The sequence below is a fragment of the Sabethes cyaneus genome, chromosome 2 (assembly GCF_943734655.1).
Source record: "Sabethes cyaneus chromosome 2, idSabCyanKW18_F2, whole genome shotgun sequence".
Taxonomy (NCBI): Eukaryota; Metazoa; Arthropoda; class Insecta; order Diptera; family Culicidae; genus Sabethes; species Sabethes cyaneus.
Window position 1 is genome coordinate 90,615,886 of NC_071354.1, and position 23,647 is coordinate 90,639,532.

Consider the following 23,647-nt stretch of genomic DNA (forward strand, 5'->3'; position numbering starts at 1 on the left):
TCACAAAGTAATGAGAGTATGAATTAAATTATGTTTCAAAGTTTTATTTGCTACTCACCTATCGATTTATCTTCTGGTTGAATATCAACAAACATGCAATGAGCTTCAACCAGAGCGAAGACAAGAAATATATAAACAGAGTAACACTTTAAGCGGCCTGAAGTCCGCATGATTATCGGAAGCAGCTTGCACTACAATTCTGATATTTCACTGAAGATTTCACCCAGGTTTTTCGTATCACAACTAACTAGTAAAAGATTTTGTGACACTAAACACCAAATTAATCATTCACAAATCACTACTTTGCATCCCGCTGTTTAGCCTAATGTTAACACAATAGCGACAGCTGTTTAACAATTTTCAGTGTTTTAAAACCAGACAAAAATAAAACGTTTGAATTTTATCTTCTCTCTTGTTAGCTGCAAATTTCACTATGCGAGTCTAACTATTTCAACTGGTTTATCCTCGATCGCCACCTTCCCCGCGTCACGTGAAATGAAGCCACTGTGGACCAACAACTTGTAGTTTTCGTCGTTTCATTTGCTATTGATAGTTGTAGGAGGAAGATTTTTTATAACACCTAGTCCTTAATTCTTACTCTAAACTAATTGATAGTTTCAGTAAGAATCGACTCAAAACGAGCATCTGAGAGCTAAGTCCGACCGATGGGAAAATCTGTCCGGCACTGAACTGAAAAATTGTCAGTTCAGTAGCAATATCCAAACCACAATTATGATAAGTTAGCCCAACTGATCACGTTATCTAGCGTTATCAATCTTCGGACGAAAGGGATCGGACACCCACCAGCCACGGCCGAGTGGAACGGATATATATTGTTTTCTATATTGGGAAGACACGAAACCGGCCTGCGAGCGATTTGATAACGGCTGGATAAAACGCTTACGTATTAAGATGGATTACTACCGTACATGAAGTGTCACTGTCATTTTTCGAGCCATTGGCGCTCCCATCGTTTGATTGGGGTATTGTTTCTCTTGACGTTCGGTAATCAACGATTTTGGAACAGTTAGTCCCACAACAGAGCGTACACTGCACGTGAGAGTTGTTACGATAACTCTTTACGTTTTGAGTTTCGCACCAAAATTAACAAAACATCAAAAATATTTTTCGATAACTACTTTTAAAATAATGATAATTGTTTATGAAATACGTATATTGTTTCAAATGTGACAATTAACAAAATAATTTACTCTATAAATATAGGTATTATTTTTATGTAGATAATCACTGGATAGTTGCTAGAATATAGTGCAACAATTCATCATGACAGAATAATTTCATACAAGACCTTTTTTGCGATATACGTACGATAAAACTTGAATATAATAAAAAATTGTATCAAATAAGGCCATTACAAATAATTTTTAAAGTTTTTATTCTTCCGTTGTTGGGAAACTGAAGGGGGGGGGGCGAAAAAAAACAAAGAGATTTTTTTAACCGAGCAAAAAAAATGCGTTCTTTACGTTACTGTTTTCTATGCAAATACCAACGAAACGAACGATAAAAACGAATGTAAATTTTTTTGCCGATTGTCGGTAATTCCATTGTTTAAATTTCCATTTCTGTTCCGTGCGTTAACTTTGCTCGTTTACTCATTTTGCGAGTTCTTTAGGCGGTAAGCCCACAGACAATTGATTTTATAAAAAATTAACTTATACTCCATAAATTATTTTTTTGCCCCTCGATTTTTCAAGCCAATTTCAAAGGGAGGGGGGATGACAAAAACTTTAAAAAATATTTGCAAGGGCCTTATAAATAAACGTATTTAACGTCATAATAATTCGTTCATTACACTTCAATGCAAGTAGGCTTTTAAACGCGTCACTATTTCTGGGTGCGACCAAGAAAATTCGAACTATGGCGGTTAGAAAAATAGTTTTTTCTACTACTACTACTACTACTACTACTACTACTACTACAGGTATACCTCGATAGTACGTACACCTTCGCTTCGTTTAGCGTACGTTTTACCGAAATGTACGTACTATCGAATCACAATCTTAGGCTTTGAAACAATGTTGTATTATGCTTAATATTGCATGAAATTTGCAAATTTGCATGCATTATTGCATAAATATGTATTTTGGTGGTATTGATTTAATGTAGCGGGTAATTTTTAACTTTTTTAAATCAATGATTTTGCCCTTTGTGAAACTTGGAATGAAACAAATAAAGTGTTGCTGGAAAGTGTACGTACTATCGAGGCAAAATGTACGTACTATCGAGGATACGTACTATCGAGGATACGTACTATCGAGGATACGTACTATCGAGGATACGTACTATCGAGGCAAAATGTACGTATTATGGAGGGCACGTACTATCGAGGGTACGTACTAACAAGGGTACGTACTATCGAGGTATACCTGTACTACTACTACTACACTCTTTTCCCCTCCTCTTATTTCCCAATTTCGTTTGTTATTTTTTTGATTTTCTTATTTTCACTTTTTTCTCATTTTCTCATTTCATTAACTATCTCACTCTCTATCATCTCTTTCTTCTTTTGTCGTTTTCTCATTTTCTCACTTTCTCATATTCTTGTTATACAAATTCTTGTTTTCTCGTTTTCCTATCTTCTCGCTTTCTTACATTCTCATTTTGTTCTTTTCTCATTTCCTTACCTTCTCATTTTCTCATATTATTTTCTCTTTTTCCCATTTCTCATTTTCTCATTTCTCATTTTCTAATTTTCTCATTTTCTCATTTTCTTATTTTCTCATTTTCTCTTTTTCTCTTTTTCTCTTTTTCTCTTTTTTTCATTTTCTCATTTTCTCATTTTCTTATTTTCTCATTTTCTTATTAGGCCATTGCAAATTATTTTTTTGTCCCCCCGCACTTTAAAATCTAAATCTAAAAATCGGGGGGCAAAAAAATTTGTTAATCTTGAGTAGATTTTGTTTGTATAAAAGCAATTATTTGAGGGTTTTGCAACCTAAACAACTCGAAAAAAGAATTTACAGAGTGTTAACGCTTCTAGCACAAAACAAAAGTGGAAGTACAAATAGTGTAATTTCCGAAAATCGACAAAAAATTTTTTTTCGATTTTGGCTCTATTTTGGAAGGTTTTAGCATAAAAAATAATAACGTATATATGAAAAGCAAGCATAGATTCGAGTTTCACGATTAAACTTCAAGTACCTAAAAATCTTATTTTTATTTCGGCACCCCCACCCCCCTCCTTCAGTTGCCCAGCATCCGAAGGACAAACACTTAAAAAAATTTCTCATTTTCTCAAATTTTAATTTTCTCATTTTCTCGTTTTCTCATTTTCTCATTTTCTCATTTTCTTATTTTCTTATTTTCTTATTTTCTTATTTTCTTATTTTCTTATTTTCTTATTTTCTTATTTTCTTATTTTCTTATTTTCTTATTTTCTTATTTTCTTATTTTCTCATTTTCTCATTTTCTCATTCTCTCATTTTTTCATATTCTCATTTTCTCATTTTCTCGTTTCTCATTTTTTCATTTTCTCATTTTTCATATTCTCATTTTCTCATTTTCTCATTTTCTCATTTTCTCATTTTCTCATTTTCTCATTTTTTCATATTTTCATTTTCTCATTTTCATTTTCTTGATTTCTTGATTTCTCTGTTTCTCGCTTTCTCTTTTTCGTTTTTAAGTTTTCTTGTTTTTTTTTATTTTCTCGTTTTCTGGAATTCTTGACATTTTGTTTTCTGCTATTTCCGTTTTCTCTTTTTCTCGTTTTCTTATTTCATCATTTTCTGGTTATCTGGATCTTTGAATTCATAAGATCACCGTTTGAAAATCAATTCTGTATGTTCAATCTAAACATTGCGTCATATTTAAGCTTTTCCCAAAGGTGCCATCTTTTAATTTTTCTTTTTATCGAATGAAAAACGTCAAAAAAGTCTGACTTTTAAAAATTTCACCTTAACTGTGCGTTCTTCTGCATAAAATTTGGTTTTTAATCAGCACTTATCATAAATCATAGAGAGTTACAATCTAATGAGCCACTCCATTTTTCATCTAGATCTGTTATAAGCTAAAAAAATATTGTGACACCTGTTATAGAGAAATCAGACGTTTCCGAATTTACGTTGTACCAATTTCAACTGTATAAACACGAACACACCCGCAAACATATTACGCGATTCATAACAATAGGCTGAATCGTTTATAAATTTGCTCTAAATCACCATCGATAAAGGTTGTTGCATCTTTATATGGAAAGGCTCAAATATTCATTACTCAACGAACCAACTGACATTTATCCGCAGATATTTAATTATTATTATTATTATCTATCCACGGTTAAAATCCTCTTTTTGATGATTAGATTAAGCGATACACAGGTTTAACGAAGATTGGATTAAAATGCGTCACAAATGACGTTTGAGATAAATACGTACACAGTGCATCGTCATGCTTATCTTGCGACATATGGAACACGTTAAAATAGTATCTAATTGCCGCAATTCTACAAATCGCAGTCGCAGTCTACAAATCATAAAAAATAAAGACATGTTTGGAGGATTTCAAAGCCCCATCACAGAGAAATACAAATTCATTAGAAGGGTAAAATGGTACAAAACGTACCCCTTAAGCAAAACAGCGTTCGATAAGCTATAGTATTTTTCTTTATCCAATCATAGCTAAAAATTCAGGAAAATAACTGTGGCCGACTAATTCTAAAACGATTTCATGAATAGTGCAAATATCTTAAACTGTAAGTTTACCCTGCTATCTTATTCTTACAGTTTGACAATATATCTTTAGATTTCGTTTGAAGCGAACAATATTTGTTTCTTTTTTGAGATTTGACGGGAGCTCGTTGGAGTTTACAACTCCAGTGTTTCCGAACATTTACAAGATTCTGTGACCTTTCCACATATATACTAGACGTCTTTTTATTCTTTCAAAATAACGGGTGGCAGCTAAAATTTTGGAATTTTTTCGCGGCCCTTATGCTCAACAACAAACGAGCTCAGTGAGAAATGAGAGTATGTATGTGTTAGCTCTCTCTCTCTCTCTCCCCTCTTTTTGTTAATATTTTTTGTTTTGTTTATGCTTGCCCAGTTTTGCTAAAAATGGCGACGAAACAAGAAGCATTTCGGGAGCGCGTTGTACCACTTCTTCGAACTGCAACAGAAATCTCGGCGGCTCTTTCTCGTTTCTTCAACAACAAACCCTCTGGTTTGGCTATCAATTAAAATGCACCTAGACGAATGTTTGAAGAAAATTTTGATCCTGTTTCTACAAAAACGTCATGCAGATGGACAATACGTGTTTTTGCCGCATAGAGCATCATCGCATTACGTCAAAAAACACAATCGTTCCTGAATACTCATTCGATTCCATTTGTACCCAAAAACCACGACCCGTAAAATCTGTCTCAGTGCACCCAACTTTGAGTTCCTTGGTGTACAAAAATAACTGGAGAGCCACAAATTGCGAACGGTTGATTGGAAGAATCAAGCGATGCATTCGCAAAGTTGACATGACGGCCGTACAACACAACTGTTTCGACGTCAAACGAAAGCTACGCCGAACAGCCGATTACGGACCGTTTTTAAATGTACACTAATTTTTTTCCAACAATGGATAGTGTATCTTTAATTTCGGTAAATCAATTCTTTTTCATGTATCTTTGTCTTTTTTTGATAGGTTGAGGAAAAAATTCCAAAATTTTAGTTGCCACCCGTTACTATGTATTGCATTTAACACCTGCTGTCAAAATTGGTATGTTCTGTTCATGGGTTTAGCTGTTTAAACTAAACAGGTTATCGGATCGGAGTCGGATTGCAGTTGTTCGCAGTGGTTTATGCCCAAGTAGGCTAATGCCCAAGGTGTGCTTTAATACACTCTAACGGTAGTTTTTATGACTAAAATTGGTCTTAAAAACTGCAATTTAACAAATTTAAATACTTACCGTTGTCCTGTAGTCAGCACATAACCTCTCTGTACACTTACGTTTGCCCACCTGTAGATTGTCTACTGAGCTGTCAAAATCTGTGGAAAACAAACCTGAAAGTTGTAAACAGAAAAACACTGTAAATGTAAGAAAAAATAACATATCTGTTAAACACAATTCCAATTCACAATTCTAATTCACTTCACTTGAAATGCAGGATTTAGAAATATTTAATTGTAGCACATCAATATCTGGCTCACTTTCCGTCAGTATATCTCCGCAGTTGGCAGAAATTCACAAAATATGAAAGCACATGAGCACCTAATCTACATTTGCTTATGAAAAAGACACTCTGCATGCACTATAAAAAAATCTGTATGTACAACTGGCGTAAAAACTTGGGCAGTTTTCACCCACCGAACTTCACTTAAAATTTGCATTGTAGCGGCTATTACTCATATAAGCCGTTTTATCTAAAAATCTAAGTCTAATAGTAAGTTTTATTTACTTTATTCTCAAACATAAGACAAAATGCGTGCCGATTGCAAACCAGATGTTTCCAAAATTATTCGGGTGAATGAACGTGCCGATTTTTTAGAGTGCATCTATATTTCATGTGACAGGGGGATTTTCTTTCTTTTATTCTATTCTTTTACCTCTTGCTCGTAGTAAACCAGTGATGCCATACACAATACTAAAATTGTTGCTTTTTAGTCATGTAATATATAAATCTAACAGAAGACTTGGCAACATTACATTGGGTAAAGAATACCAGCGAATTTTGTGTTAAGCTCTCGCGTGACTTTAACTGAAATGTTCATCATATGTTTGTTATACAATACTCCCGAGTTTTAATAGCATTGCTCGTCAATCTGCATGTACACACACAATGCGCTTGGTTATTTGTCGCTTACAGTTTCTATTATATTCGCAAATCAGTACAAATATAAAATGATGCTATCTTAATGATCACTAATTTCACCTTAACGCAGTAATTCTAAGAGTGAGAAATCATTTTATTGGCTAAGGTTGATTTAACATTGCACATCTGGAGTGCTTATTCTATTTACAGATGTTCTATTGATATAAATCTAAACGCAAAATATTAGCACACTCTGTCAGTCTAAGTACAGTAAAATAACGAACGCTTTTCATATACAACACAAACCGGTGAAAACTCATTCGTGACTCATATACGATTAAAGACTGCGCAGATATCAAAAAGCAATTACTGGATTATGCGTTAGGCAATTATAAAGACTTTAAAGAATAAAAAAGGGTGATAATATATATCAAATCACCATGATTGCACATGACGGCGTAGCAAAGTTCCAAAGGTTGAAAGTTCCACCATTTGGAGGATTAAATTTGGTTTTTGCTACCATTGTTTGGATCCAGATTACTCATTGTCCCAGTTTGTTCGATCGAGTTTAAAAACTAGTCCAAGTTGATGTGCCAGTATCTGTTGTATGTAGATTGAGTGACTGATATAATATCATAAAGCTGAACTTATAATTGTAATTACAGTATTCTTTTATTTCTGTCAACGAACAAAAGAACTATGTTGAAAATTTCGAAATATGTTTTAATGAAAATGTGTGTAATGTGTGTTATAGGTTAAAATTTACCTATTTGTAATTTGAGGTTATGGAGGTTATATGAGGTGATGGAAAGTCCTGGTATTGGAGCTTCAATTACTAATGGAATGCCTTTCGCTTCTGACACGGCACCGACATTAAAGTGTAATCAGAAGCAAACGGTTATTTTATCAACCGTGTCAAAACTGAAAGGTCACTGTGGACACAAAGTCCACCTTAATGCATGCATGCAGTATCATGGATATATTAAAGGAAGGTTGTATATTGTTTTTGCAATTTATGGCTGATAAACGTTTTTTAAATAACTGCCGTGAGCCAGAAATGATTAGGCAGTACAGAGGATGACAGTGCACTCTGCAATAGAATGATTGGTTTAAGATTTTCGGAATACATTAGAATCTCGTTTTACGTCTATTCATTTTACGTAATTTCGTTTTACATCCGAAATTTTAATTAGCGTCCTCTTTTTTACGTCCAAATTTGAATTAACGTCCTCTCGTTTTACGTCCAAAATTTGAATTAATTTGGCTACTTGCTACTGATAATTGAATTATTCTCTGTGACAAATAACGCACTTTTAAGTTTTTACTTCCAATTTTTTGGTCGAAAAATACTCAAAATCTGAGTTTGTACACTTTAAGAGCATTGTGAGTATTTTTAACCTAGTTTTAGCTAAATCCCACCCATTTACGGGTGAACTTATTGAAGAGTGTAGATTGCGTACACAACTGTCTTTTATTTGGTTTTTTATTTTTAAGTATGTAATAAAATATTTCTCAAATTGTTTATAGTTTATTTGAAATTAATTAATCTGACAATGATGTTATCTTAACGAAGAAAACTACACTAAACTAACAATTACCGAATTCTATTCTTAAAATGTTCAGTCGGTTTGTCAAACTCCAAACAATCTTCAACAGTCGTAAATGCGCGGATGAATGCTGAGGTCGATTCATGGTAAGTATTCAAACACCGTTCTATGGAAAATTAGTAGCAATAACGTCGTATTTTAAAGTGATCAGCCTGGTATATGAAAATTCATCAATGTCATTATATTGACATAAAAACTTTGAAATTTATACAGAACTTATTCCATCCTTACGATGAAAACAAGGAAAATTTCAAATCTGAGTTCCACATTTACTTACAAAAAAGGTAATACGTGTTCGATAACAACCAGGAACCAGGATGTTACCAACGATTGTTATGTTGATCTCTTTGACAGTTAATTTTTCTCAAATTGAAAACGTGTCAGCAATTCTGTCTAATCTTATTCGTTTTAGGTATATTTTAACAACTCTACATGAGCGAATATTGAAAGATATCTTTCAGATATTTGAACTTAGGCCTTTAAAATATTCTAATATTTTAATTTAACGTCCATGTTATGTTTGTAGAAGTAACTGCTCGAATCTCTTTCAAAAGTTTATCATTTTTTTATACGGGGCTGGTGAACCGCACTGTAAGTTCCGGTTGTAAGACAAACAACGCACCGTGAAGCAAGCCGGTTTTTAGATGCAATGACGCAGGGAATACAATAGTTAATTCCACGTAACTGAAAGTTAAGTGCAGCTTACATCGAGCCTAACGGTAATCGGATGACAGCCCGACAAGAATGAAAAAACAAAATTGAAACAGACTGCCTTTTGTAACAATTCTATTTGTCAATGGATATTTTTTCGAGCCTTTCACATACATATCAAATTAGGTATTATCTATTTTCAATCTCAAATAGTGTTGATAGTCATTATGGCAGGGATTGAATTATGAATTATGATTTCAACCAACATGCTGCGACAGTTAATCAAACTAATCAAAATAATCCAAATGTAAGTAATTGTTGAGTAACCGACTTTGATACATTTTTGTTAAAATCTTGAAAAGTTTCGTAAGTATCAACGTACGTTGGAAAAAGCAGACTGTGGTTAGATTTTTTTTATCCTTCTGATCGGGAGGTTGATTTCGTTTCAGGAAATGATAGAGCACCATGGTGTGACCGGACTGATTTCCCAAACCGAATCGAACTGGATGTTACACACATGGATTAATGTTTTTAACCCAAACGAACAGTAATGTAACGGGTGACAACTAAAATTTTGGAATTTTTTCGAGGCACCTTTGTTTATGCTTGCCCAATTTTGCCCATAATGGCGCAAAAATAAGAAGCATTTCGCGAACGCGTTGTACACTTCTACGAGCTGCCACAGAAATCTAGGCAAAAAGTATACGGTACAACATTTAAAAAGCGAATATGTTCCGGCTTCGACTGTTTACCATATCCTAAGATCCCCAACAACTAGTCGCAAGTAAGGTAATGGAAGACCAGCCAAAATTATGGACACAGAAGGACATCGTTCTCTTTCTCATCAAACAACAGGCCCTCTGGTTTGGGCAATCAATCAAGATGTGCACCAGCCGAATATTTGAAGGAAATTTTGATCCCGTTTCTACAAAAACATCATGCAGATGGACAATATGTGTTTTGGCCGGATAGAGCATCATCGCATTACTTCAAAAAACATATTCGTTCCTGAATATTCGATCCCATTTGTGCCCAAAAACACGACCTGATAAATCTGTCTTAGTGCGCCCAATCGAAGATTTCTTCGGGATTTTGAGTTCCTTGGTGTGCAACAATAACTGGAGAGCCACGAATTGCAAACAGTTGATTGGTAGAATCAAGAGATGCATTCGCAAAGTTGACATGGTGGTCGTACAACGCTTTTGTTCCGACATCAAACGGATGCTTCACCGATTACGGACCATTTTCAAAAGAACACTAATTTTTTTTTAACAATGGACAATGTACCTTAGATTTTGGTAACTCAGATCTTCTTAAAGTATCTTTGTCTTTTTTTGGCTTGTGAAAAAAATTCCAAAATTTTAGTTGTCACCCGTTAGAATGGGGTCCACACCGTGATTCGATAACAAAAATAGATTTTGAAAATATTTAAAATATTTAAATGTTTGGTGTCGGTGTCATAAATCGCCCATATTATATATGATAAACAAATGTGCCGCTTTTCAATAAAAAAGCCTTGGGCTTATAAGCTTTTCAGAGAGTAGACTGTCTTTGGTGGTAGGCATTGCTGCCAGCTGTTAGTGGGCAGAAGAGTTGCAGGGCCTACCGTCTGTAATATACTACATAATCTATTAGGTTTAAGCATGCCTCTAAATCAAAGTTGGCGCGAGTAACGAAAGGTTAAGAACATGGTAGCTTAAGAACCATTCGCTTATCACTCAGTGCATTTGGGAGGGGTCCGACATTCGTTACGTATTTTGTAAATGGTTCCTAAGTTGCACTGCTCTTGAGTAATAAAAAAAACGAACCGTGTAAAAATAAACCTTAGTGTAATTGAACTGGTAGGGGAAGGGAGGGGTGTGGGTGTTATTTAGGCTTTTTTCAAAATTATCGTCCCGGTTTGAGCCGACGAGTACCAGAATACCATAAAATTCAGCATTGTGAAAGTATTGTAACCGATGGTTACAAGTTTTTGTATTGTCTGCGCCAATTTAGTATGCTATTTCAAACTGCTCGAAAACGCCCCTTTCTAAGTCCACCTCTGAGCAAACTGTCGACAGTTGGAGTGATAGCTCTCCAAGTCTTCGGACGGAGAGATGATTCCGAGAGGAAAGTTTGCTCCGATGTGGATAGCGAGTACCCATCGCTGGGCGAGCTGTCATCTGTGTGGGTGATAACGCTCCACGTCTTATAGACGGATCGGTAACTCAGACGGGACGGCTCGACCAAATGGTACCAAATGGTATGGGTTATAACACTCCATGTCTGCGGACGGAGCGGTAACTCACGGTGGTAAGCTTCCTTAATACATCCACGAAGATTCGCAACAGTATGGGTGATAACCATCCAAGCCTGCGGGCGGACGGATCACTCTTACATAGCCGCGTACAGATACGTCGAAGATGTAACCAAGGTATTCAATACTACAGGATGACACTACCGAGGGAATTGTCCAAAAACGGCCTATTGTTTGGAATCGGAAAGCTTTTGAAAACCCGAATCCAAACTGACCGAAGCTTTAAAAAGGCTCTACTCAAATAATTAGGAATTATTCGATCTCGGAAGCTAACCGAAGTTAGAAGTGCGCGCGGTGTTCGATACGAGAAGTTTTGTGTAAATTTATATTATCTCTATCTGTATAATGTTTTGTGTAAATTGTAAAAGAAGTAATTGTTAATAGATAAAATGGCCTGTATTGTTAATATGTGATATTAAAGACTGATAGGTAAGGTGTGAAGTAAAACTTATAGGCAAGGTGTGAAGAAGAAAATCACTCATACAAATTGATTTGATTGATAGCAAATCAAATAAGTGAAAGTAATAGTGCCAAAAATAGTAGAAACAAAAAGGTAATTTAAATTAGAAATTAAGTTCACAAAAAAACGTTGCTGGTGGTACGGAAGGCTAAATTTAAGGCTGAAGTTATATGATAGCTAATCCCCTCGAATAGGTCCTTGAGGGGCCTTTTATTCTCTATTCTGGTATTCACAGATATCGGATCGTTTAAATTACCTTCACTGCCTTCATCCGTGGCGATAACGATCGACTTCGTCCACCATCAGCACATATCGGTTGCTTTCAAAAGCCAGCCATACCGGAGATCGACACTATGTTGCGGGGCGGTTGAAGCCAGTCCACGCCAGAATCATCCCACTAACCAAGGCGAGGCTAACCATACTGGCACGCTCTATGCCGGGGATGGTGAAACGCCCAGTTTAACAACGAACACGTTATCCGTGAAAAGTGGTTTGCTTCGGCTATTGCTGTCCCCGAGTGAAGTTACGTGCCTGTATTAATTTAGCCCAGAGACTCACACCCTATTCCCCATCTGCATTGCCCCTCCCCAACAGCTGAGCAGTTATAGGCTAACAGTATTGACATCACCATGTCCAGAAAACAACTTGAAATACGACTAACCGATAGGGATAAATATTTTTTAATATTTTTTGGAACGGTTCCAATTCGATACTTTTACCAAAGATTTTCAAGAAGGCATGCTAGTGACAGTAATAGATAAAGTGATAAATAAGAACTACACCAATTTATTGGACAGGCAATATTTTGTCGAGACAATAATCTATATTCCGGAACAGGGCTTGAAAAGGGATCGCAAGTTGAATGTGACTGCCGTGAATGCGAACTTTCCGCATTCAAACTCCGCTTTTTGAACGATCATTTGACTGTTTTTTGAAACCAGTCAATCTCCCGCTTGCGCTGCTGCCGTCTTACAATTCATGCGGCATCTCAGCAAAAGCAAACAGTCGATCTCCCGTTTTGCTTTGCGCTTTGAGAATATAAACTGCAAACTGACTGGAAGCATACGGTGACGTATTTTTTCGTTTCTCTTTTTGTCTCCAAATCGGCTGCTCACAGTAATAGTTTGTCACCCGGACGTCGGTCCGACGCAAGCAAAATATTCGTTTGTATTGGACGGAGTCCGACCGACTTCTTCCATGCACATGTAGTGGTTGTTTTTTTGTATAGTATTGAATCATACGATTGTGCGGTTGCTTTTCGTTAGCGTGGTGATTGCCAATCATTTGACTGTTTTGCAGTCATTCGCTGCTCCAAACGGTAAAGGCAACTTGATCGAAACAAAAATGTCAACAAATTTTAGAGCGCGTTCGTTCTGCTGCTTGCGATCGGCGTTTGACTGAGCAAACTGCCAGTTGTGTTATGCATAGCGTTCGTATTCCACCTCTAAACGGACGGTGTGAACTTGAATGCGCGTTGGTGTGACTGCGGTAGAAAAAACCCGTATTAATCCACCTAGCGGCGTGACCTAGCCTTTCTACTGCCGCAATAATCATTATTTAATTTATCAGGTACATCTATAATTAACTTGACTATATTTTTAAATATCCGTTCCGTATTCCTTAAAATCCTCATTTGCCAGTAAAATTCACAACGTATTGCGTAGAGCAATTATATTTTCTTTCCTTGGGTGCGTAAATACTTGTAAGCAGTGCTGTTAATATTCAACAGCATAACGTTCAAACTTCTGGATTATCAGTCTGCCTTGCATTGAAAATCTGCTTGCTTTGATCAAACGTACAAAATAACTATATACAGCAAGCATGAACTTCATGCACGAGCATATAGAATATCAGCGCCCTGTGACATTGTAACAAACTGATATTCACGTTTGAGTAGTGAAAATCAATAAAAAAAAATTATGTTGTTATTTAGCATCTGTTGCGTTCAGCTGTTGGACATAAGATTTTTCTTTTCATTTACTGCATTTAAAATTGTTTTTTTCCTTAAGTGAATATCACCTTCTGGGTTTGAAAATCACTTTCTCCTGTTCCATTTTCACGACATATTGAACTTGTATACTATGATGAAAATCACAGTGCAGTTGTACATACGAAACTCAGAGGCTTAAAAAACAATGTATGCTAAGAAAAAAGATTTTCTGTTTTGTTTGAAATTCGGTGATAATTAAAGGCCCTGCTTGTAAGCGTCATTTATGTTACTTGATGAACACCTTATTTAGTTTTATAATATTTACGTGATTTATAGAAAAATAATGTAGACACAAAAGATAATTTTTGCAGACTTCAATGAATATATATAGAAAATTAGAAATTAACCCTCTAACGGGTCTACAGACGGCCTTAACTTTCGGGCTTCAGAACCACCTACGAAACTTGTTTTGAATTGACAATAAGAAATATGTGTTTATAGCAGATTCTTTGATATTTTGATATTTTGATATTTTGATATTAATCCCATGCGTTCAAAAGTTAGCATCTTTGAAAAACAAGAGTTCAGAAAAATTATTGTTATGCTTCGCTTTTGAAGAAAAAGGAAATCTACAACAAAATGAATAATCTCAAAATTTTGCTATTAGTTTGCTTGGCTTGAATTTTGCAATATAGGTATCTGAATTAGAAAAAATAATTGAATAAAGCATTAGATATGAAAAAGAGAAATTGAACTTTTTCTTAGCTGGCGCTCCTTCAGATAATTATTTTTGCATGAAAATCAAAACTTAAGCTTCTTTTTAATGTATGTAATTTCATGAAAAGATAGTCATTAGCTTGATCGCATCGTTTTTCCAATGTATCCCGTTAGAGGGCTAGGAAAACAAGATGAGGTCGAAAAATAGTGCAAAAGCTGCGTCATAAACATGCTTGAGAATGGGAAATATGATCGATATGATTTCCAGTGCTTGTCATTTTTGATTTATTTGTTAAAACATGATTCATGTCATAAGACATCTGTTCTTTAAAATGTCACTAACGAAAATAAATCTTACAAAATTACTACCGTGCAGTTTACTTCCTATTTTTCATATAACATTTCTAAGCTCTAGAATCTATTGATTGAAAAGAGCATCTATTGATGCGGAAAATTTGTTTGAAATTTGTATAAATTTATTTGGAAAAATCAACTCACTAGTATTTTTACTCCTATCACCACTATACCTACATGCTTAAATTAACTGCTATTCTTCGCTTTTTGCTTTTCTTGTACAATTGTGAGCAACAGCAAGTGAAGAAAATCACAATTGAATTCTGAAATCAAAGAAAAGAAAAAACTTTTCGATTGAATCCCACTATTTAATATTTATTTGCAACTGATACGTAGTTCACCTACGACGTGCAGGCTTCATCAGTGTCTTATTTCAAAGCGTATACGTATCTGTCGCGAATAAATATTAAATAGTGGAATTTAGTCGGTAAAAGTTTTTTCTTTTCCTTAATTTCAGAGTTCGTATTCCACTAAGAGGCTTCAATAACTTCAGACAATTGACATAATTCTCACTTTTCTTGAATTTCAATGCAAATTTAAAAATTGCAAATTGTCATCACATACACACGTAAACACACACCTATATACATACATACATACATACATACGTACATACATACATACATACATACATACATACGTACATACATACATACATACATACATACATACATACATACATACATACATACATACATACATACATACATACATACATACATACATACATACATACATACATACATACATACATACATACATACATACATACATACATCACACACATTGCATACAATCAACATTTGTTTTGATTTCACACGTTTAACGGTTTAATATACGGTGCTTAAGTGTGCTTACGGTGCTTAAGTTTAAATAACTTTTGAATGAATCGTCCGATTTTAAATAACTCGGTTTCGTTTGATAGATCTCAGCAGTAATTTTCAAATAATAATAAAATGTGTGATGTTTTTCATTGAATTGATGCTTATATGTTACAAAAATATGTTTTAAATACTATTTTTGCACATTTCTTTATGTAACTTTCAAACTACAAGTCCAATCGTCATGAAATTTGGAAGTTAAGGGTTTGCAAGGCTCCCCTTTCATATGCAATCAATTTTGTTCAAATCGGTTGAGGGACCTATGGGATAATGAAGTCCCATATTTTTCGTATTTTTATACATAACTTTTGAACTAAAAGTCCGATCAATATGAAATTCAATAGCGACCAATGGGACACCTAGACCTTTCATTTGACACTAAGAACATTAAAATCGGTCCAGCCATCTCCGAGAAAAGTGAGTGAGATTAAAAGCGTCACATACACACACACACACACACATACACACACACACACACACACACACACACACACACACACACACACACACACACACACACACACACACACACACACACACACACACACACACACACACACACACACACACACACACACACACACACACACACACACACACATACATACATACACACACACACAGAAAATGCTCAGTTTGCGAAACTGAGTCGAATGGTATATGACATTCGGCCCGCAGGACCTTCTTTCCATTTCCGGTTTTCCGAGTGATTTCTATACCTTTATACTATATATTTATATAGTAGAAAGGCAAAAAGGATCGGTCGAAGCCCTGTTCCGGAAGCTGGATTTGGTTGTATATGACAAAAGCTAACTACAATCTACTACAGACAGCCCTAGCAACAATGTGAGTTTTATTGTACTCTTATGGCGGTCTTCAAGACCAATTTTGGTCTTAAATGCTATCATAAGAGTGTAATAAAACCCAAATTGTTACTTGAGAGGGCTGTCCTGCACTCAGTGCACGTATTTTGATTATTTCACTGTAAAACCTCTGCCAAGCAAAATTCGAAAATGTTATATATGGGGCATTTATAGAGTCAATTATTATCCATAAGACTGCTGAACTAAGTATTGCTCTCTCTTAAGTATTTACGGCGCACTCTCACTTCACACTGGGTGGTGCGCAGAGAGCGCTCTTGGTTCACCGCCAAGTGTGAACTGGGAGTGCGCCGTAATTACTTAAGAAGATAGAGCAATACTTAGTTCAGCAATCTTATGGATAATAATTAACTCTATAAATGCACCATACAAACCATTTTCGAATTTTGCGTGGTTGAGGTGTTACAGTTAAAAAAGCAAATTATGTGCACTCAGTGCAGGACAGCCCTGACTACAGATGACGAGAAATTTTAATTCAACTCCATAATGTGGTTCATTTAATTTAGTCCATTTAGGTTTAATTATTTTTATTTGGTATAGTGCATGTACTACATTTAAAAATAATCATGAAAATTTTGGTTCAAGAATCGACTAGAAAAATAAAAAAATATGGCTCTATTATCCAGAAGATTCGATTATTCGGAGCGAAATTTTTTCAGTATTCCGGATAATCGAGTCCGACCTGTAATACCATTTTTGATTTGATTTAATGCATCAGTTGCGAATGAAACAGTTATGTTTTTACCATTATAGGGTATGTTGCTGCTTCGTCGTAATTGCCTATTCCCGTCCTATCCAACACAAATTAAAAATATCAGCGATTTTTATGACACACAATGCAAAATTAGTTATTCCCTAATATTTTAGTTTGTTGACTATCATACGCGATCAATCAAAGTGAGCTGAGTTCTATTGAACTGCTTTTTATCATTAAAGAATTCCTAGCAGTCAAATTTCCTTTGTTTTTTTTGTGCGACGAAGAAGAAAATGTCGACTAATCGTTTCAGTTTCCGTCATTCATAAAATGAAAACAACTCACGCAACGCATTGTCGTTATTTAGCAGCCGGGAAAACTTGCATGACCAGCAGAAATTTCGCAGAATAACATTTGTCATGCCGTCCTCCACAAATATATGCGCGCTAGCTTCGTAAACATTATTGTGATTTTTAATTCGGACGATGAAAAATTTTGATGGACGGATTTTAAAACGGTACGACGAATTTAAGAAATAAAGTCAGTTGCGTATTTTCAATAAAATGCTTTACTACTAATCGCTTTTTAGTGAATTCAAAGTACACGGATCGGAAGGTGAATGTATTTGAGTCAAATCAGCACAAGAACTTTTGAAGTACTCATCAAATCCACCTAAGAAATGATGAAAATTAGCGTTACTTTCCTTACTACGACGGGAATTAGAAATAAACCCTACAACAAGTTTTTAATAGAGTCGCAACCGTTTCCGATTTTAATTTGTTGCGTAAAACAATCCGTCGTAACTTTTCTGTAGTTTCTCTACAAATGACGAATAAGTAAATTTGTGCATATTTTTTAAAGTTTACTTAACTGTGACTGTTATTAGTTTAAGGTTCAAACATGTGCCATTGATTTCTGCGATTTCAAATGCAGCTTTTATGCTCAAAACAAAATATATGTTTACGAAAATTTGCCGTTGTGTTCTGACAGACGCCCAGAAACCAATGACGCATGTTTAAACCTTAAGAAACCTAAACATCATTAGGACGATTGTGCTTTGGTGATGTTAATAAATAAATAAATAAAAATAAATCAGTGTATTTCAACTTTGTTTTAGTAAATACATATCATACGTACTTAATAATTACGAAAAGCGAAGATGTACTAACCGTATAAATAATGAAATAATGCAAAAATTTCTACGTAAAACTTTAACAGTAAGCAAAAAAAAATGGAAATCTATTTTTTCACATTTTTTCAGTGTTCACTGGTTGCCGTTAAGGAATGTAATAGTTTGATGCTATGCTTCACCAGATAGAGGATATTCTAACGAACACGATGATGTAGTACCGATGAGGTTTTGAATTTTTATTTCATGTTTGTTATATATGAAAAATGCATTTTCCGGTTTACAACAGACGTTGTGTTGAACATTTGATCCAAAACTTAGAGAAAACTATGTTTCTGTGCTAATTTATGATGCTGGTAGTAATGCCAATGACGAAGGCAGAGTAACAGTATTTTCAATATTTCTCGAATATTTTAGAGATTTTTTTTATTCGAGTATTGAGCATGTGTATTTCATGGTTTAGAATGCATAATACTGAAAAAGTACAACTTGGCCATTTTGGCTTTTACGTTAACTATGGAATCATGGACAGCTTAGCTCTACCAGCAGCATTCAATATATCAACTTAGGCTCTTAAATTCCTAGGAAGATTTTGGTTTAAAGAATAGTGCTAGTAATAAGCAATGAAGACCAACATAGGAAGCGCGTATTTATCTAATTTAGTTGTTTAATAATTACAACTAATATCTTTTCACTTCTAATGCACCTCGCTAGCTTAAAATGAGATCAGGTGGTCAAAAATGTCCTTTGGAAGTAGTATTGCATTTTGAACAATGCTTGTCTCAAAAGCATTAAACGGCTATAAAATAAGTATCTTTAAAGTCCAATGTGCAATATGACGTTTTTCAGGTAGCCAGTGTGTTTGATTTTATTGCGGCTTTGAAATTTTAAACTTGACACAAATGTTTATTGGCATGTGATTACAAAAAATACGAAGTTTAAGAGAGAGGGTTGAATACAACAAACGTTACAGGTATGTGTTTACAACATAATATTTAGTTCATTGTAAAAATATCACATCGTTTTATGGCCAAGTTTCAAGAAGTACTAAACTACATTTAACCAGTAAATAATAAGTCACTAACCTACGAATATTCAGCAGTTGAGTATCATTTATTCCTAACAGCTAACAGTGCTTTGCTCAACTGCAAACAAAACAGTTTGGCTGCAAATACTACTACAACGGTGTCTTTAATTCGAATTCGAGCAATAAACAGACTCTTCCTGTCAACATTGTTCACCTGAATGGAAGAAGACGTCAAGTTCATTCAATAACATGAATGCCACCAACAAGGCGTAGAAAAAAATCAATATAACGCCAACTCGCTTCCGCAATTTAAATATTGCGATGTAAATTGTAATGTAGAGAAACGCAATTGCGAAAAGCAACGAAACTATCGAATACTGCATTCCATAGGACGCGATCACATAATACGCATTGGTTGAAGCGCCACCATCAGCTACCGTCCGAATAAACCAAGGCATGCCCAACGAAAACAGGACCGCTAATGAGTTAGCACCCAAGGCATTAGAAACGCCCATTGAGCCATTACCTGAAATGAAAATTTTCATTATTTTTTTATGCCAAAAATAAACCCTTCAACAAGTTACCGGATCTTATGACAACCACTGCGGATAGAGCTTCCGGCATGCAACCGCCCATGGCTAAGAACGTCAGTCCCATGACAATATCTGGAATTCCCAAGGTATATCCAATAATCGATATCATCCAGAACGTAAAAAACGAACAACATCCGATCAATATTATACACATAACGAATGTCAACGGATACCAACGCCGCATGGTAACCGGGTTAGGCACAATAAACATCAGGACGAAACGAATTGGCCAACTGAAGAACCACCAGAAGCCGCGCAACCAAGTTTCACGAGAAACTTTCCAAAGGGTCATGGGTGGATACTCATCTGGAACTGCCACTGTATGTCGAGATGGTACTGAAAAAAAAACAGTTAGTGGCGAACAATGTCGTCAAAACATTTCAACTCACTATGCAATTCTCCAACTTTCAATGGTGTTTCAGCCATTTGATCGGATAGGACAGACGCTGTTGACATCCGAGTACCTGGCTTCTCGAGGGTCTTTCTGGGTGCTTCGGTAACCGGCTTGTCTCCAGTGACACTCTGACCACATCGCGCTGCTTCTTCTGCTTCAGCTCGTTCGCATTTCTCAATCTCGTTAACTACTCGTGCACACAAATTCCACTTGACTTCGATATATTTTTTGAAAAAATTCATTATTGGTCTATTTTGAAACATGATTATGAAGTAAACGGCAAGCAGAATTACAAAAATCATGGCTTCCCACCAATAAATACGACCGTCCCATGCAAATGCAGTCAATAATGCAACGTTCATCGCAAACACCAAGGAATCTCGTGTTAAGGGCCACCAATCGAGTTGAACAGGCTGCGTACGAAAAAAAATTGATTATTTTCTACTCAAAAGTTATAGCCTACAGATTCCTCACTTTTCTAGTGGCCAAGCCAGCCAAGGCAGCACAACCCAACGTGTTGAAAAGCAGGGATCCAACGACGGTGCCCAGACCCATATCGGAGTCCGCTATGAACGTACTGATCGTGTTTGTGAAGAAATCCGGAATACTTCCAGCAATAGCCATGAAGGTTGCTGCGGCGACATCCTGTAAATAGAAAACAAATAAGTTAACAAGAAGTGCGAATGCCAATACGCCGTTTCGTATTATAAGGAAGAACTACTCAAAGAACAACAAGTTTACAAGAAGAAAACGTCTTTGGAAACAGCATTTACCTATGCCGAAATCGCCTCTAGGTGGTGGTCATTAATGACACATTCGACTAATTTCTGTTTGAATATCATGTACAAATTATTGTGATTATTATTATTTATAATTATAGTTATTGATATACGTATTCGAGGAAAACTGCAAATTCGAAACTTCGCTACAAATAATATATTGCACATAGTCATGAAAATTAATCCGGATACGAGTTCAACCAAATTTGCTGGAAACCAGGAGGAATAATACGCAACATTTTATGATCATGATTAGCATCAAATTATCAACAAAGCCATGTGCCATGGCTCGAAAGTTTCCATTCAAAATAATAAAACAGGCGCTTAGCTCAAGCAATTAGGTAAGTACATTGAAAGTACACTGGCAGTCACAACCATGTGCACCAATTTGTTTATCGTTAATGATAAACTTTATACCCAAGTCCCGATAAAAAAAGTAACGAAACCAGAAAACGTGATACGGATAGCGTTATATATCGCATTGATATGTGCATTGGAAGTGGTGTACCAAAGTCTTATCATCGGCAAAAAGCGTTCGTATCATCTTAATCGGTTCAACGCTATCGCGCTTCGTGCCAAGACTTCCGCAAAGAAACACTGCTAGATTCGGTTCATTGTTGGTAAATTAATAAATGTCAAGTATGAACATTGACACCCACCTGTGTAAGCTTTAAATCTTCGCAGATACACTCGATTGACGGTAGAAAGTACTCGCTCACCACGTAAGCCAGGATGCAGAAGAAGTAAATAGCACCAATGAAATGAAGAACAATTGCTCCCTGTAACCGCTGCTCCTCTGAAAATGACCAAACATAATCATTTATTAACACGTTAATGCTCTTACAGTTGAAATGAACAGAGCTACTCACGTGTGAAAATATCATCCGGCAAGTTGTCTATAGCAGATCCTTCGTCGCAGAACAGTTCCACTTTTCGGCCATCCTCCAGTACCTTATAGTTGATTCGACGCCATGGATACCAGTGCCAAACGTACTTCTCCAGTTCTATTCGTTCGTCCAGTGAGAGTTGAGCCAGTGATAAGGAATCATACGGGGCATTGAGAATGTTAACCTGCGAGACGTTATAATGTAATAACGGTGCTTCCGGTATGCGTGCTTCCAGTCCGGTATTATTCTGGTTATCTGTGAAAACTGGAAATATTAAGAGAAAAAAGTTATATTCAATGATTATTTTTTATAACATCTTTTAAATTAATAGTATGTTTTATTAACACAACTGATTCACAACAATGTTTGAAAGACATGGTAAAGAGTAGCGCAAATTGAAAATGTTGCTTCGCAAATGCCATTATGTCTAATTTTTGATACTTCAGATACGACTACCAAAACTATTGTGTTTGATCATCACGTACACCAATCACGTGATAAAGCCGTCATCGTCGACCGAATATTGCTAGAGCAACATGTGAAAAGGGTCTTTCCGCAAATGAGAGATTCTCTTCGCGACTCATTTCTTCCGCTTATTACAGCTATGCAAATTCACTGGAACGGATTAATTTTGCATGAAACGGTTGCTGGCGTTATTAGCTAGCTATTGTTAGAGATAAATTGCATTGGAATGCATCTATGTCATCGTGGCAGACGTAAGAGAGGAGACACAAAGAGAATCTCTCATTTGCAATAGGCCCTATTTGCACTGCTGAGAACGGATGGAACACGATACACTCGCAACATGAAGATACCACTGATAGACGGGGAAGGTGAAATTATCTTGGTATTTCAGATGGGGAATTCGGCCAAGTATCAAACCGAGGGATCACAGAATGACTATGATTCTGAGGAAGAAAAAGCAGCAAAAAGAAGACAGAGATCGAGACGAGGTGGTCGTCAAGTGGAAGCAGTTCGATGAAACCTCAGTGGCGATATAATAACGAACCACTATCAACCCTACTTTATTGGATAAACCCCAGACACAGGTGCATCGTGCAAACATCAAAAGACTGCGAGGAATGAATTATCCATGGGTATGCACTTTCAAGCTTCCCACAGAGGAAGATTGGCTCAAACACCGCGGATCTCGAACGCGTCACGGGCCGACGTAACCTACGAGAGATGAGCGAATAGTTTTGATACTAGCGGTGATACTAGTCGGGATACGAGCAACGAAATGCGACGAAAAAGGGCTATGGATTTGAAACTCGGCACGTGGAACTACCGATCTCTCTACTTCCAAGTGCTCCGCGTGCTCTCCAGCGCATTAAAGAGTCGCAAATTCGTCACCGCAGAGCAGCAGGAGCAATGCTGGAGGAGCTCAATGGTACGTACGTTCAAAGAAGGACATACCATCTACCATAGCTGCAGCACCATACGCGAGTTGGGTACAACTTTCATAGTGAAGGATGAGATGCGGAAACGGGTGATTAGGTGGTGGCCAATCTATCCTCGCACGTGCAGGTTGAGAGTCAAGGCCCAGTTCTTCAACATCATCATCATCAACGTGCACAACCCTCACCTCAGAAGCACCGATAACGATAAG

The 23,647-nt window shown here is 36.1% G+C and overlaps 1 protein-coding gene across 1 annotated transcript; it reads right to left on the reverse strand.

Moving 5' to 3' along the window:
- Positions 1-19,585: 19,585 nt before the first annotated feature.
- Positions 19,586-22,548, reverse strand: LOC128735683 (sodium/potassium/calcium exchanger 3-like). The gene is made up of 7 exons (XM_053830166.1): positions 22,524-22,548; positions 22,021-22,302; positions 21,811-21,947; positions 20,847-21,017; positions 20,368-20,785; positions 19,970-20,314; positions 19,586-19,911 (listed from the first exon to the last, which is right to left on the reverse strand). The coding sequence occupies exons 1-7, from the start codon at positions 22,546-22,548 to the stop codon at positions 19,586-19,588; spliced, it is 1,704 nt and encodes a 567-aa protein (XP_053686141.1).
- Between the last annotated feature and the right edge of the window lie 1,099 nt (positions 22,549-23,647).